This window comes from Salvia splendens, chromosome 6 (genome assembly GCF_004379255.2).
Source record: "Salvia splendens isolate huo1 chromosome 6, SspV2, whole genome shotgun sequence".
Taxonomy (NCBI): domain Eukaryota; kingdom Viridiplantae; phylum Streptophyta; class Magnoliopsida; order Lamiales; family Lamiaceae; genus Salvia; species Salvia splendens.
The window spans coordinates 7,764,048-7,779,505 of NC_056037.1; the positions used below are offsets into that span (position 1 = coordinate 7,764,048).

Below are 15,458 nucleotides of genomic sequence, written 5' to 3' on the forward strand. Positions count from 1 at the left end.
TGAATCTCAGGGTCTGAAGAAAAGTTCCATCACTGTAACTCTCCAAATCTTCACCAGAATCCCAGAAACTTGAACTTCTTCAAGACATCACCATCATACCCTTTAAAGTCCACATCAAGGCATCTCTTTGCTGAGCATTTATGGAGCAACTCTTCATCATCATCCTTAGTTAATGGCTATTACAATGACAACCAAAATGAAATTATTGTAACCAAACAAAATACAAACAGGAAGAAAGATTGTACTACTAAAGAAGAAACTGATCTTAAGAAAAGTGACAGTAAAATGGAAGTAACAACAAATTAAAGGTTAGAGGTTTGGATGCATTTAGGAAAATGATATATGCAAGAGATAAAAATGGTAATTTAACTTGAATAAATATGTACATTCAGAAACAGGAAGTAAGAAAGTAGCAAAGAAAGGGAAGAATAATACTACAGAGAGATGGAGAAGGATATATAGAAAACTCATTGCTGGGGAATGAAAAATTTGGAAAGAAACAAAACTAAATCTTGGTGAGTGATAGTGAAAGAGTTGGGCAGGGTATTTATAAGAGAAAAGAATGGTGAGCATGCTACTATTTAAAAAACCAATGCAAGTTCCAAAAGAAACACACTAATTAGAAAGATGTTCAATATAACAATTACAAACAGATCAAATTTAGATCAGATAGATAAATAATATTTACACTAAATAAAAATTTATAAATGCTTTGTAAAATGTAGTACTCCATATCCTAAAATTAGAAAGCAATATTAATGAATGATAAAAATTCCAAATGATATTGGTCGATTTCGGGCCCATTTAAACTCATAATTTTATAACCATATAACTTCACCTATGGCCCATTTAATTTTTTTCTATTAGTATTAGCTTATTAGTGTACTATATATACACATGGGCATGGCTGATGGCTCTATAGGTGAAATAAAAGTAAAGTAAACCCTAGAAAAATCACAGCCACCATTCTCTATGCAGAAAAAGGAGAGAGAAGAAGCCCCAGAAAGTGGAAAGTAAATTCACAGCCGCCTCTCTCTGTGCAGAAAAAGGAGAGATAAGAAGCCCTAGAAATTGGAAATGCCAGGCGCGTGGGAGGCTATGTCCATCTCGATATTCAGCAAGGAGTAGGAGGAAATAAGAAGAACATAGAAAAAAGGTAAATATATAAATAGGTCTGAATAATCCATGTCAGTCTACTGTTACTTATCTTACCTGTAAATAGTCACATAATCCATGTCTGCATTTCTGTAGAAAGTTAAATTCCAAATCCTATAATTACTTATATTTAAATGAGACTCGCATAATATTAGATCTTGATTCTGATTAGTAGAGTCAAATAGATTACATTTAGTAATCTCTAAGTCAAGAATTAATCACTTTGCAATTCCTAATTCAATAATCCTTTCCTGGGTCTGATGTAGATTGAGAAAATCAGATTATGATTAAGAAACATTAAACATTTGTGATTTAATTACTTTGCTGATAAGTACTCCTTAATACTTTGCAGGAATTCAAATCAGATTAACTTTAAATATGAGATTTCAAATCAGATTAACATTTTAGAAGATTTCAAAATCTTCCCTTTTCCTCTCTTTGTTTTCAGTCAGAAATATTGACTCAAATTTATGTTTACGAATACTAACTTGGTGAACTTTCATTTGTACAGGCACACACGCTGAATAAATGGATTTATTGTGTGTTTAATAATCATAGATGTATTCACAACGTGTCACACACACAACCATATGTAATTTTATTATATATTTACACAACCATATGTAATTTTATTATATATTTACAAAGTGAGATTCATTTTTAGGTATAAAGTGATTTAAAAAGAGGAAATAGCTTTGGAAACATGGATCAATATATTGGTAATAGAATAGTAATAAATTATTACAAATAATGAGTATCATACACAAAAGGGCTGTAATCTATCCCTCTCTCTCTATATATCTCGGTCTCTCTCTCTATCTATCTCTCTCTGTAGCTCGGTCTCTCACTCTCCATAGTTACAAAACCTATGCAATCCTCAGACAAATAGGCTGCAACCTACAACTCACTCTCAGCATCTAAACACGAAAATATAAATAAGAGGAATATTTACAAACTTTTGTCCAAATAAATTAGTTAAAAATTATATCTTTCAAATGACCAAAAGGGTAAATTAATTAGCTTTGTATTTTCCCGCCAAAAAGGGCAAAACAGTCTTTTCACTGAACTGTCACTTTAGATTAGTATAGATTTCGGAATCAAATTAAAGATCTTGAACATTATTAGTACTAATTTTCAGATAGATATATTTCTATTTTGTATATTGAATTTAATAGGGTTTCCCTTTTTGTTACAAGAAAAAAAGTCTGGGAATATTCATATATTTAATAAGTCTCTCACATTTTGCATACAGAAATTTATTTCACACATTATTTTGAAATTATGTACTACAAACGTTATATTTTTGTGACTCCTAACATTCTTGTGGTATTTATTATCAGGGACAACATCTCATTGGAAAGAGACAAATGGATTAGTGACAACTTTCTCTCTCATTTCATAAATACATTTTGTAATAGATAGTAATAAAATACTACAACCTATACAGACCTACAACACATAGTCCTTCCTGCACTACACAAATCACCTTATGAACTACAAAAAATACTCCCTCCGTCCCGGGCTACTAGCCCCTTTCCTTTTCGGCACGGAGATTAAGGAATGAGTATATAGGAAAGTAAAAAATGACGACTGTAGGTGAAAATTTTTACTAAAAATGGAAAGAGTACAAGTAACTTGGGACGCCCAAAAAGGAAATAAGTGCGAGTAGATTGGGAGGGAGGGAGTATTAAAAAACGTAATACTCATTTTCCTGTTAAATTCATGCCGCATGGTGGTCCAAAAAACTGAAACTTTATATATGTGTAGATGGGGGACTATCAATTTCGGCGAGCGCACGCCGATTCGCGAGCGTTGGGCGATGCGCTCGTCGCCATTGCAGACTCTGGACCGGCGAGCGAATTTTTTTTTTAATTTTCGAAACACTATATATACGCGCTTTGCACGTCATTTTCATTCGCACCACTTGTTTTAAATAATGTAATTTTTTTTAAATTAATGTATTTTTTAATGTATTTTTTTAAAATTAATGTATTTTTTTAATGTACTTTTTTTGTAATTTAAATAATATTATTCAATTTTTGCGTATCTGTGTCGTAAATTTAATTCCGTATTTTGTGTGATTGTCAATTATTTATTTTATATAATTAGGAGTGATGTGACTAGGCTATTGCTGGGCTATTTGCTTGTCCTGATGATATGGTAGGGGGATTTTTAGTGCTGACGATGTGGCAGGAGGAGTTTGTGGCTGGGCTATGGCTGGACTATTACTGGGCGAAAGTCAGTGTGAATACTCTCATGAACTACAAAAAATATTAAAAAAAGTAATATCATTTTCCTGCTAAATTCATGCCACGTGGCGGTCCAAAAAACTGAAACTTGACGTCAAGATAAAGATAAAATTTTCTTAATATTATATTTGTGGTCCCCTTTTTCGGGGTTAATGTTGGAATTTTGTAAGTATAGTACATGACTATTGACTAATGTAGTTGTTTGCCTGAAGATAAAAAAGTTTTTTGTTACCGTTGTATTTTAAATTTTAAGTATCAGCAAAATGTTTAGAGTCGGTGTAATTTTGTTTAAAAATAAATTAATAGTTAATACACTCTATAAGATTGCAGTATTATTAAACACAATTAGGTTTATCTATCGAGCGTATTTATTAAATTGCCCTACTATTAAATGCTTGTATAAAAAAGCATACTAGTATAAGCTAAGTTGGGAAAAGCTAATTTTAGATTGTGGCACCTTATAAGGTGGTAGCTGCTATTACTACTTACATCCAATTGTAAATTTGATTGCGTACTTGTATATGTTGTCATATTCTATTCTCATTTTATTTTATATGTTTATTATTTTCATATTAATAAATGAAATAAAACTCACGTGATTCATGCATATAACCAATGACGAAACCAAAAATTCAAATAAATTGATGCTTAAATTTTTAAAAATAACACTAGTATGTCGAAAAAATTATATTCGGATCAGATCATCATATTGGAAAATAAAAAAGTGTTTTAATATTTTTAAATTCACAAGTAAAAGTAGAATCGATACATCCCAGAACTTAATGTTAATTGTTAAAAAAAATGTACACCTATATCGCCTTTTCCAACTATCTTGAAACGTCACAAGACACCAAATAATTAGTGGGCAAGTTACAAACTCAAAATCTTACTAAAAATTAATAAGAATAAATTTGTGCAATAATCATGAAACAGACAATATACCTTGCGGCGGATTTCAATTTCACCAGACCATTAAATATGATGTTGACAACAATTTCACCAGACCATTAAATAACATTAATACATGGATTTTTATTTTTCTGATTTTTCCAACAACAAATAATCATGACGAAAACTAGAGTTGAGCTAGAGATTATGTGTATTAAATTATTAATGCGTGGCTAATTAGTGGAGTCAAGTTTTTATTTATGCCCTAAATCGAAAGAAATTGGATAATAAAATAATGGTACTAATATGAAAACTACGTTTCATTAAATAAATATTGCTTACTTCATCAAACATTTTGTGCATTTTATTTGACAATTAAGTCTCCAATATTTTATCTTTACTGTCTATATAAAACTGATATTTTAATTAGAAAGAAATAAAATAATAAAAAAAACACGTCAATATAAGCAAACTACCAAGTTAAACTCGACTTCCACCAAAAATGATGCAGCAAAATTTAGTCCAATACGGCGTCGTCGCCTGCTTCACGTTCGCCGCCGTCATCAGCTACTCCGCCGGGCGGGACCTCCGGCCATCTGATCACGGCCTAGCTTATCAGAGAGACAATTCATCTCCGGCTCATCGAGACGGCAACAAACAAAATATGCTTTCGTTCTTCGGCTCGTCGATGCCGCGGCCTGAGGTACAAACAGTAGGCGGCGGCGGCGACGGTGGCGGAGGCAGAGACGCGTGGCCGAGCATGCCTAGATCACGCGATCGTCGTAGAGATCGCGTGAGGTTGGGGTTGCTGGCTGCGGCGGCGATTTGTGGCTTCGCCGGTGTGGCGTTGCTGGTTGTTTCCGGTCTGGTCTACCACCTCCGCCGCCGTAGAGAGAAGGCCGGAGCTGAGAGATTGTCGTTGAATTTGGAGGTTCATGAAAAGGAATTAGTAGCTCAACCTTAATTATCGTTATTTGTCCTATTAATCTTTCATCATATTCAAAATGAATAATGTACTTACTGTATGGTAATATATCAATTTTAAACTCGTGGTAATATTTTAGAAGATACTGAACTCAACTTCTACAAATTCATAACGTATTAAAAATAATTTATAATAAGCTAAGGTCGAAATATTATCATTTAAATTTCTTTGGTTATGGAGTAACTTATAAGTGGAGTTGAAATTGTCAAGTAATTAAAGGAAGCTAATCATTTCGCTTAAATTAAATATTGTTGTAGTATATATTTTGATAATCATTGATCATTGTCATATCATGACTAAATTATTTGAACTATAAAAAGTAAGCATGCAGTAATAAGATTCACCACAGACTAACGCAGTTAAAGTATTTTGATGTGGACTTTCATAATCCTAAAAAAAATTCCATTTCATTTGGAATATATTCCAGTTTGATTGAGTTGGCTTTTGGATATACATAACAATTATGTATAATAATCCTTCCTTCCTTGGTAATTAAGTTGTTTATTCACCACCGACAATTAAAAGGAAATATTTAGTGTGTTCAATAGACATAAAATAAAGCAATAAGAGATATAAAAAGAGAATAAAATAGAAGAGAATATTATTTTTTGTCAAAAAATAGAGATGACTGAATTATCATAAAAGTTTTCAGAAAGATATGATTCAATTAACAAGAAGGTACTTTTTAATATACATTGATCGTGTACATCTATATATATAATCCAGATTATAAACAAAAAAAAGTTCGAATACATGCTATATATAAACAGATAAAAACACAGAAAAACTTCATACATGATCAAATTTATTCTAAAAAATGAAAACAATGGGGGGAAAAGAAATGGGGTTCAAAGAGGAAGCCACTCTAGTTCAAGTTCTACTTCACCAGATTCTACATTCTGGAGCCTCAGCCATAGTTCCTGCCTCACCTTCCCAGCTACAATATTCACTGGGCTATCCTCTATCAGCGCGTTGTCGTATGACTTCAGCCACTTCCCGATCTGCATGTCCGAGAACTTCTTAGCGTCTCCGAATGCCATTGCTGAGTTTATCATCGGCTGCATGTCTATGTCCGCCTCTCCCATTATGTCGTCAGCAGAGAATGTGTCCTGGTCAAAAACTTGCTGTGTTTTGCGCATCAAGTTAGCTATATTTTGGTGATCATAAAATCCTCTGTCTCTCGAATATGGAATTATAACGATGAAAACAACGAGGATTACCAGTTTTACTGGGCTGTAATCGTGTGGGATGGAAAGCAGAAGCTCCTCATTCCACACCGGATTCAAATTGCTATTCACCACACTCGTTTGCACTTTCTACGAATATCATAGACAACCAACATCACTTTCAGACAACGCAGAAACGAGCTTATCTCCTATTTCAAAGAATGAAAAGGGAAACTAACCTGCTTCCCGAGAGTCAACACAATATATGGATCGCTAGATAGCATGTCCCGAACAGCCAAGTTCGAGCCTCTGAGTACTTTAACCTTCATCTTTCCAATATATTCCTGCTCGAGTCACCACATTCCGGATTAGCTTTACGTACGTTAAGATACTTGGCTGAATTCAAAATATCAGCCTAAAAGTGTAGAAACATACTGAGTCTTCTGCTGAATTCGAACTTTGTTTGCTGTTGACAATCTCTCGGGTTGAATTCACTTGTGAAGAATTCTTTGCAGCGGAGCCAGATTGAATACGCAGACTAGGCTTCAAGAATGCTTGTTGCTCATATTTAGACCTACAAACGATCACAGGAATCAGTGATAATGTAGCTACTGATTTAGCTGCAGTGATTGAATTGTGTATAAGCCTATGAAAAACGAGAAATAATCAAGCTACTCGGTGCATGAAATCTGTGTTGTAACACAGCATTTGCCCGAGTTTGCATTTTTCACAAGAATTCTCAAATTGCAACCACAACATCCTCAATTCTTTTCTGCAGTAAAACTATGTAGTATTCATATTGGATAACTTTGCTGAAAAGAATTGGAGATGTTGTAATTGCAAGGTTTCAATAGTCGTGAAAGCAAGCAAACATCAGAAGACATATGACAGCTACATTATTGGCATACTTGATAAACTGTGTGCGTTCTTCGTGGCCAGCATCGGGTGCTGGCTTTGTCACCCCTTCGGGGAGGTAAGATTCATAAATCGAATTCGCTGATGCATTCCCACCAACCTCAATCACGGCTTCAATGTCTTCCTCGTCCCAATCATCTAATGCCACAGACAAAACCTGTGGTATGATAGGACTGAGTATCACATGGTGAAAAAAAATAACGAGCAATGGGTAATAACTCTAGATCGTGTGTTGTGAAGTGATCACCTTTGAAATATTCGCACCAAGGCTTCTGTGAACACCACAACATTTTAAGCATAGAAACACTCCAATATTTGATGATCTGTAAAAGACATTTAGATAGTTAAACACACAAAAGGATTCATGCAATCTTCACATTAGATCCCATTTCCTAAACATTAATATCATAAATATCGTTTTTTATTGCAAGCCTGTTTTGCAAGATTTGTTCTTTGACATCCGAAACTGTGTTTAATCCATATTGTGTATTCCAAGAAAAACTTTCTTAGTTTACCTACACTTAGCTTTGTTTTATTCGACATCACTGCCTAAATTATCCCTCCAACTCCATTAGAGTCGAACAAATGAAAGGATAAACCATCCCCACATGTGCACAACGCCTTATATCTACTTCACAAAGATTTTTCAAAGCCCTAAATGGTCTAATTTGGGGGAATGCCAAAGGATGAGGTTCGACTACAAGTGAGAGAATAAAACTAACTAGCCTTTGCAGCATACACAATCCAACATAAAGAAAATAGGAAAAAGGGGCCGCAACTTACGCCCATTTTGGGTCAGGAGCCTCGCAATCTGCACATACACGATTATCACTTTGACCTAAGAGATCTTTCAATCTTCTTTTGCCTGCAAACATCTCAGCATTGAGATATAAGGCCATCATGACGAACATAAACCATGAAACGAACTTATTCAATCGTTTGCAATGGGAAACAAGCATTGCATAATGTAGGACTAACAAAGAAGGCAGAAATTTCTTCCCCACTACACTAAGTGTAAGAGTTATGTGAATACGGACAGCTTGTGCAGCTTCATACAATCATTCGAAGTCGACATAATAATCTAACTGAGTGAGGTAAACTAGTTAAACAAACAAGATTTAAGGCCAAAAGTATAGGGATAAAATTGTGACCTCAACTGCACAACTGTAATTATTTTTTGCTAGGGCTAATATTTATCAGCTTAAAAATTCAAGAAAACCGAATTCAGACCTGAAGATGGTCTCCCCAGAGCAGATGTACTCATTGATCCGTTCACACAATGCTATCATTAAGCACACAACCTAAATTCAACAAAACATTGAAATTCTTGATTAAATTTTCATTTCTTGAATAAACCATTCCAACATTAGCAAAATGCAACATTTGGGAGTCTAAAAAATTGTATCTTTATCTCAAAAAACATTATTGGAATGGAATTACAAACATAGTGTGTGTTTAGAAAAAGCTTTACAAATGAAATCATTCTTGACATGGCATCAGAATTAGATGGCAAAGAAATTCAGAAATACAACATCCAGAAACAAAAAATTCGACCCGCGAAAGGAAACCAAAGTAGAAACGAAAAAAAAAATTAAAAAGGAGAAAAGAAGAAGAAAATCTTTAAATATTTCATGGATGTTGCCTGGGTCTTTATCGAGCTGAAAGAATTGTTATCATTTTACAATTGAACGGCAATTTCAGAGAAATATTACCTTTTTCTGGATAATTTCTGAAGCAGAATCAATATCAGAGAAAGAATTGGAGACAAAATAGGCTGTTATTTTATTTTTATCATAACTGCTTTCTTACATGTCTTTTTCCTCTTCTTTTTTTCAACTTTCCTATAAAATTTGTTGGATTTATTTTTTCCTATACATTACTCCTTATTTAGCAATATTGCTGACTGCTACTCTTGCTAGGTATACTATGCTAATGTTACTTAGTTATTTTTATTCGTTTATTAACTATATCAAAACCCAAAAATATTCACGTCTTCTTTGTCTGATCACATATTTATAATATTAATAATATTCCATAGTATTAAATTTTAACTTGACGATCCCACAAAACTCCATCTTAGTGATTATTCACCAAAATTTGAAACACAAACCATGGTAGCCCTTGAAACAAATACCCAGTAATGCATTCTTTATCAGTAAAATGCTACAAACAAATACCTTAAACTCAACATCTGTTTCACCTTCAGGAATGGCAAAACAACCATTCCATGAAAAGGAAGGATAATCTGCATAAGGATAAACCTTTCTCATTACTCAATACACTTCAACATGCCATTGCTTGTTCTTCTTGAGCTGTGAGAGCTTCTCCTCCCAGTTCTCACCCCGTTGCTCTGCCACCTTCTTCAACGTCTCCTGTATCCCCGGCATCATCCCTTTCAGCCCGCAGAAATAGATGTGTGCCCCGTTGTCCAACAGTTTGAAGACCTCATCGCTGTACTCCTCGATCTTGTCCTGGACGTACATCTTCCCCCCGTTTCTGTTCTTCTGTTCTCTGCTGAGGGCACGGTCAAATCTGAAGTTGTCGGGGTAGTCCTCGAGATACTTGGAGAACTCATCGTCGTATAGAAGGCTGTCGGTGTTGGCCACTCCTAGGAAGAGCCAAGCTAACCCTCCGAACTTGAATGTGGGGACATTCTCCATGAACATGCGTCGGAGGTAGCCCCTGTAAGGCGCAACGCCAGTTCCAGTGGCAATCATGATGTGGGTGGCGTTTGGGTTGTCTTCAGGGAGGAGCATTATCTTACCGGAAGGACCTGCAAAACAACGCACTCGAGTTTACAACACAGACCCTTGGGAAAACAATTTATTAAATCCAAAAGTTTGGTCATTGTTGCAACAGTTGAAAGATTGGGTTGAATTTGAGACAATGCCATAAGTATGAGGTTTGATTAGCAATGATCTCAGAACTAGAATGCAAGGGCTGACAATTAACAAACATAACGAAACAAATCAAATAATATTAACCTCTTAGATAAAGATGAAGCATGTTTCCAAGTTGCAAAGATAACAAAGTACATGTATATCAAAGGTATATGTTTACGTATGCCCGTGTGCTTGAGCATGTAAGTTGAAAGTAGCACTACTGTTTGAAATCTGATTATCGTGATTAGAATCATACAACTCAAGTTCATTGTTATCTTACCCGTGATCTGAACCTTGTCACCAGGCTTTGAATCACACAAAAAGTTGCTGCACACTCCATTCTTCGAGGGATCTTCCTTCCCAGTCTCAGGATCATAATAGACTGCACGTCGAACGCACAAACTCGCTGTCTTGCCATCAAAGGAGTCACCATATCTGGTGGATGCTATGGAATACAGCCGTACATTGTGTGGATTACCAGGCTTTTTAGGATTCTCACCCTGAACGAGATGATATGCAAGGAAAAGAAAATCAGAACAAAACCAAACGTATCATAGTTACCAAGAGTTAATCAAAAACACGCGCTGCTCAAAAGGTATGGATAAAACATACAGGAGGGATGATCCCGTAACTCTGTCCTTCCCAGTAGGGAACTTTGCCACCATGGTCGATGACAATGTGACACGTCTCTCCAGGAGCATTCTGGCCAACGAGCCTTTCAACGGACACAATGGTCCCAGTGTACGGTTCTTTGTTCTTGAACAAGTGCATAGGCGGCTCTTTTGCATCTTCCAAGCTCAAGGGCAAAACGGCCACCTTAGGCTTGCTAGCTTGTTGCACAGACATGCAAATAACAGACCGATCCCTGGATTGAGAGCCTGCGACTCTGAAGTTCAGAGATAGACTAGAGGTCCTTGTTTTTTCATGAAAAGTGGCACGAGTGCTCTGAAACACAATGAGATTCAATCACACAACCTCGAATTAGAATTCAAGAACTTATATTATGACCATATGAATATTCAATCAAACTCAACGGATAAAGATGAATAGTAAGAAAATGAGATGGATAATCAAATCATTCTGATTAATGACTTTCAAATCCCAAGACTACTCAGGTTTAAGTTTAAAAAATCCTACTATCAACCTTAGATCCATGCCACATTCGGATAAAACGTCATTTCAGAGAAGAACAAACGACATGAAGCGAACATACTGAAATGGCAAATGTCGAAATTAAACATAAACACCTAAAATTCGCAATTAACAACAAAATGCAGCATCAAATCAATGTGAAACCAAAGATGAATTCAATTTTACATGAACAGTAAAAAAGTAAAATTAACCTTGAAAACGGATTTACGGAGAGAAACATCGTTATTAACGGAGACCGCGACTGGGACCTGCAAAAAGGGGGAGATTTTTCGAGAATTCAAAAGGAGTCAACATCAAAACAAAAAAAAGATGCAGATATCCTAAATCAAAACACACCTGAGAGAGAGCAGAATGAGCCATGATCGGATCAAACAAGAGGTTGACGGTCAGAAATAACGACGCTTAGGAGGAGTGATAGGATATAGAGTAGTGCGCAATGGGGCAAAGGGTTGAAATATATAAAGAGGGTGGTACTGTTAATTATTCATTACTTAATTAATCAATCAATGATGGCTGCTGACGGCGGAAGGTCAGATCAGAGCTTTTGGGGTGCGTTAAAGGACAGATTCTTGGCTCTTCAGTTATGGAGTCTACCCTCTTTCTCTCTCCCTCAAGTGCAAATAACAAATTATTTTGCTGTTCCAAAATGGAAACCTAATTCCATTTCAGGAGGTATAAGTATAATCAATCTGTCGTTGTTCTCCTTTAATTTGACTATGGTATTAACTGGAATTCTTCTCTAACTTAATTTATTTTCATTTTTTACTCCATTAAATTCACACAAGAATGAATTGCTTTGAAGAAATCCAGTAGTTAAGGGTATTTTTTTTATTATTATATTGAAATTAGTGACGATGACCCACATGATCTATTGGTTATATTAAAGAGTAATGCTAAATGGTCATAATATAGCCACCCATAAACTTAAAATATTAATTAAAATTTGTGTTATTAATGCTAATTCAACAAAATCGATACACCTCAAAAAAAGTAAACATATTGTGATTATTGTGCCATTTAGTTGAAATATACAACTCCTACTACTATCTTTTATGCAAATATAATTATAACCCATGTAGCTGTATATATTTTTTATATTTTTAATTTATTATACTCCGTAGTTCGTAAATGCATCTGTTTCATTTTCTTTTTTTAATTTTTAATTTTTAACCATATTATAGTTTGATTCCATATTGATTTATAAAATATGATACTAATATATATAGTTCAACAAATATTATTTTTTATTATTGCATCATAGTAACTTTATTTAGGGAGTAATAATTAATTATAGGCATTATCTTAAAATTAGTAATAATAAACTATTGCATTTTAATCCATTTTTTATATTTGAATGATTGTGAATATTCATAATAAGGTTCAATTGCTCTCCGACTCAGTTTAATATAATGATCATATATGAAATTAATCTTAATAATCATAGTTTTATAGTCATCTATCATCGGCAAGCTCATTTTGAGTCTAGGTAATTAATTTATATTATCACTACTTATTTATAACATCATATATACAAAGTAAAGTAATAAGTAAAAGTACTAAACTAGTACCTTATACTGGTAATAGTAACTGATTATTAAGTTATGAAGTAGTAGCAATAATATAAAGCAATAACAACTCTCAATATTATAAAGCATATTGTAATATATATTATTATTAATAATAATAAAATTAATTGCTATTATTATTAGATTATATCACACCTACAATTGGAAATTATATTAATTAATAAATATTATGTATTACGTTATATTTTTTGTCATTATTCATTAATTTTAAATTCATTAGTATATTATAGGCTCATACATTAATATACTAGTGCAATGTGGGAAGGATTTTGAGTTTTGTAAAAGAGTGGGAGATGATGGAGATTTACGGAGAATGGGAAATTTCTCATTTTTAGAAATTTTACTCTACTTTAAAGATTTTATAATTTCTAAAGTAAAGTTAGAAACTAAGTGTCATAACTGTGTTAAAATAAAAACAAAAATATAATTATGTAAACACCACTATATCATAGTATATAAAATACTCCATAATTATTCATTTATGAAATTATATAATAATAATTGCTGAAAACAAAAAATGAATAAACCTAAATTAAAAAAAAGTTACAATTGGATTAGAGAAAACAGAATAAAAAAACAACTACAATTAAATAAAAAAGGTAATAGTGTAAAGTTAGTAGAGCATTAAATGAAATATTTGAATAATTAATATCTATAATATCTTAATTTACTAAAATGTCATTTTATGGCCAGCCATAATATGGCCACATAGCTTTTTCCTATATTAAAATCCAAGTTGGGTTTTGTCTTTGTAAAACATGAATTTAACTATATTAAGTACCCCATTAGGTCTATTTTTTTACTCCACAAATTAAAGAAAATTAATATTCAATATTTTATTTTAGAAAATTCTGCATCGAATTCGACCGAGGGAAGCAACTCGAGATGAGACAATTGGTCTATTTTTTCGTGTAGGTATGCTTCAGTCAACCTTCTTAATGGAGTATTTATTTAATAATTTATAAATTAACCATTCGACTTAATTTTTTTGTATAATGAGGAGTACTAATAAATAGTACTACTACTATAAAATATCTACCTAATTTATAAACTAAGAGGCACCTAGCAAGGTACTTGCTAACTTACTAAGGGTATGTGTTGCCCTAATGGTACTGTGGTTAATGTCCAATACCAAAAATCTTATATTCGAATTCATCGTGATGCAGCCTTTAAAATTTATGTTCATTTATCAATCAGAAACAAAAACTGAGAAAATTTTAAATGGGAGCTAAATTTCATTCAAAATGCAATAACACAAATGATAGCTCAAAAATGAAGTGCAGAGGTGAACACAAAATGCAGATACAAACTCTCAAGAGTGAGCATTTGCAACAAATCAAACCATATGCATTTCTTGAATCAATATTTCCTGCTTAACTTCAGCATCAACATTTGATACATCAGCAGAGAAAATGAGACTGAACAAGCGTAGGATTTATCGCCTCTGACATAAAACCAATGTTAGACAAGAATAGCAAGGAGCCATGGCCACCTTGTTTCCAGGGAAGGCGCTGTGTGAAATGTCCACCAGAGCTTTGAAGCTACATGGCTCGTGCACAGATATCTCGGAGAGAACTTTCCTGTTGAGCTGAATGTTCTCCTTCATTAGCCCGTTTATGAAGTTTCCATAGTTCACCTGTCATGAATCATGTGTGAACTCAAATTAGGCAGCAAAACTTGCATTGAAAATGATTCAAATGAACTCAATTGATAAGATCGTGCATGTAATAGCGTTGCTGAAAGGCGGATCAAGACAGGTTGATAAGTTTGTAATACAATAAAAGCTTGACAGCTCTATGATGACAAACAAGAGATTATACGAATATCAAACCAACTAGTACATGGCAAAATCCATTTTCCCCTAGAATCCTAACAAAATCGACAAATTGAATCCATCTCAAGTCTCCTTTCAAAACTCGAATTCAGTCACAACACATTAACTAGTAAATTGTAGGCACACAATCATCTACTCCTTAGTTTCCTTCATATCGATTCGTTCTAAAATCTTATAATTTTCCTGAGAGCCTTAACCAACAAAATAACAATTACTCAGCCCAGAACGAAAACCTGAGAAACCTATCAGAAATAAAAGCAGCAGAGATACAAGTTAGTGAGAGAAACAAACCCCGTGCTGTCGCGTGCCAGCGTTGATTCACTGGATCCAGAGGGAGCGCATGTCCCCCTTCTTGTTGCGGCGATCTCTGTAAGACTACTGCAGCGCTTTCTCCACTCTCTCCCGCGCAATTCGTATGCAATTCTTCGCTCTACCCCTAAAACCCTTCGTTTACTTGAATACCTCCTTGTTCATCACTGTTTTTAGACAAATTGCCAAATGCAGTTTCAAAATATTCACTCGTGACTGATAACATTACTCTCCTGCCAAACAAACGAGACCAAAGAGAAAACTATACTCGGTAGCTTTTACATATTCACAATCCTCGCACTTTAAAAATAGCGTCCGACATCCAAGAACATTGACA

At 34.1% G+C, this 15,458-nt stretch overlaps 3 protein-coding genes across 3 annotated transcripts; 1 reads left to right on the forward strand and 2 right to left on the reverse strand.

Annotated features, from left to right (window-relative positions):
* Positions 1-4,750: 4,750 nt before the first annotated feature.
* LOC121808216 lies at positions 4,751-5,348 on the forward strand. The gene has a single exon (XM_042208609.1). The coding sequence runs from the start codon at positions 4,795-4,797 to the stop codon at positions 5,254-5,256; it is 462 nt and encodes a 153-aa protein (XP_042064543.1). The 5' UTR covers positions 4,751-4,794; the 3' UTR covers positions 5,257-5,348.
* A 580-nt stretch (positions 5,349-5,928) lies between these two features.
* On the reverse strand, positions 5,929-9,218 carry LOC121808184 (ADP-ribosylation factor GTPase-activating protein AGD12-like). Its single transcript, XM_042208571.1, has 9 exons — positions 9,071-9,218; positions 8,589-8,659; positions 8,142-8,223; positions 7,606-7,681; positions 7,352-7,515; positions 6,879-7,017; positions 6,683-6,787; positions 6,498-6,593; positions 5,929-6,401 (listed from the first exon to the last, which is right to left on the reverse strand). The coding sequence occupies exons 2-9, from the start codon at positions 8,620-8,622 to the stop codon at positions 6,126-6,128; spliced, it is 972 nt and encodes a 323-aa protein (XP_042064505.1). The 5' UTR covers positions 8,623-8,659; positions 9,071-9,218; the 3' UTR covers positions 5,929-6,125.
* Positions 9,219-9,473: 255 nt separating this feature from the next.
* LOC121808171 (ferredoxin--NADP reductase, root isozyme, chloroplastic-like) lies at positions 9,474-12,070 on the reverse strand. The gene is made up of 5 exons (XM_042208552.1): positions 11,729-12,070; positions 11,584-11,640; positions 10,853-11,185; positions 10,521-10,740; positions 9,474-10,131 (listed from the first exon to the last, which is right to left on the reverse strand). The coding sequence occupies exons 1-5, from the start codon at positions 11,750-11,752 to the stop codon at positions 9,632-9,634; spliced, it is 1,134 nt and encodes a 377-aa protein (XP_042064486.1). The 5' UTR covers positions 11,753-12,070; the 3' UTR covers positions 9,474-9,631.
* Positions 12,071-15,458: the final 3,388 nt, after the last annotated feature.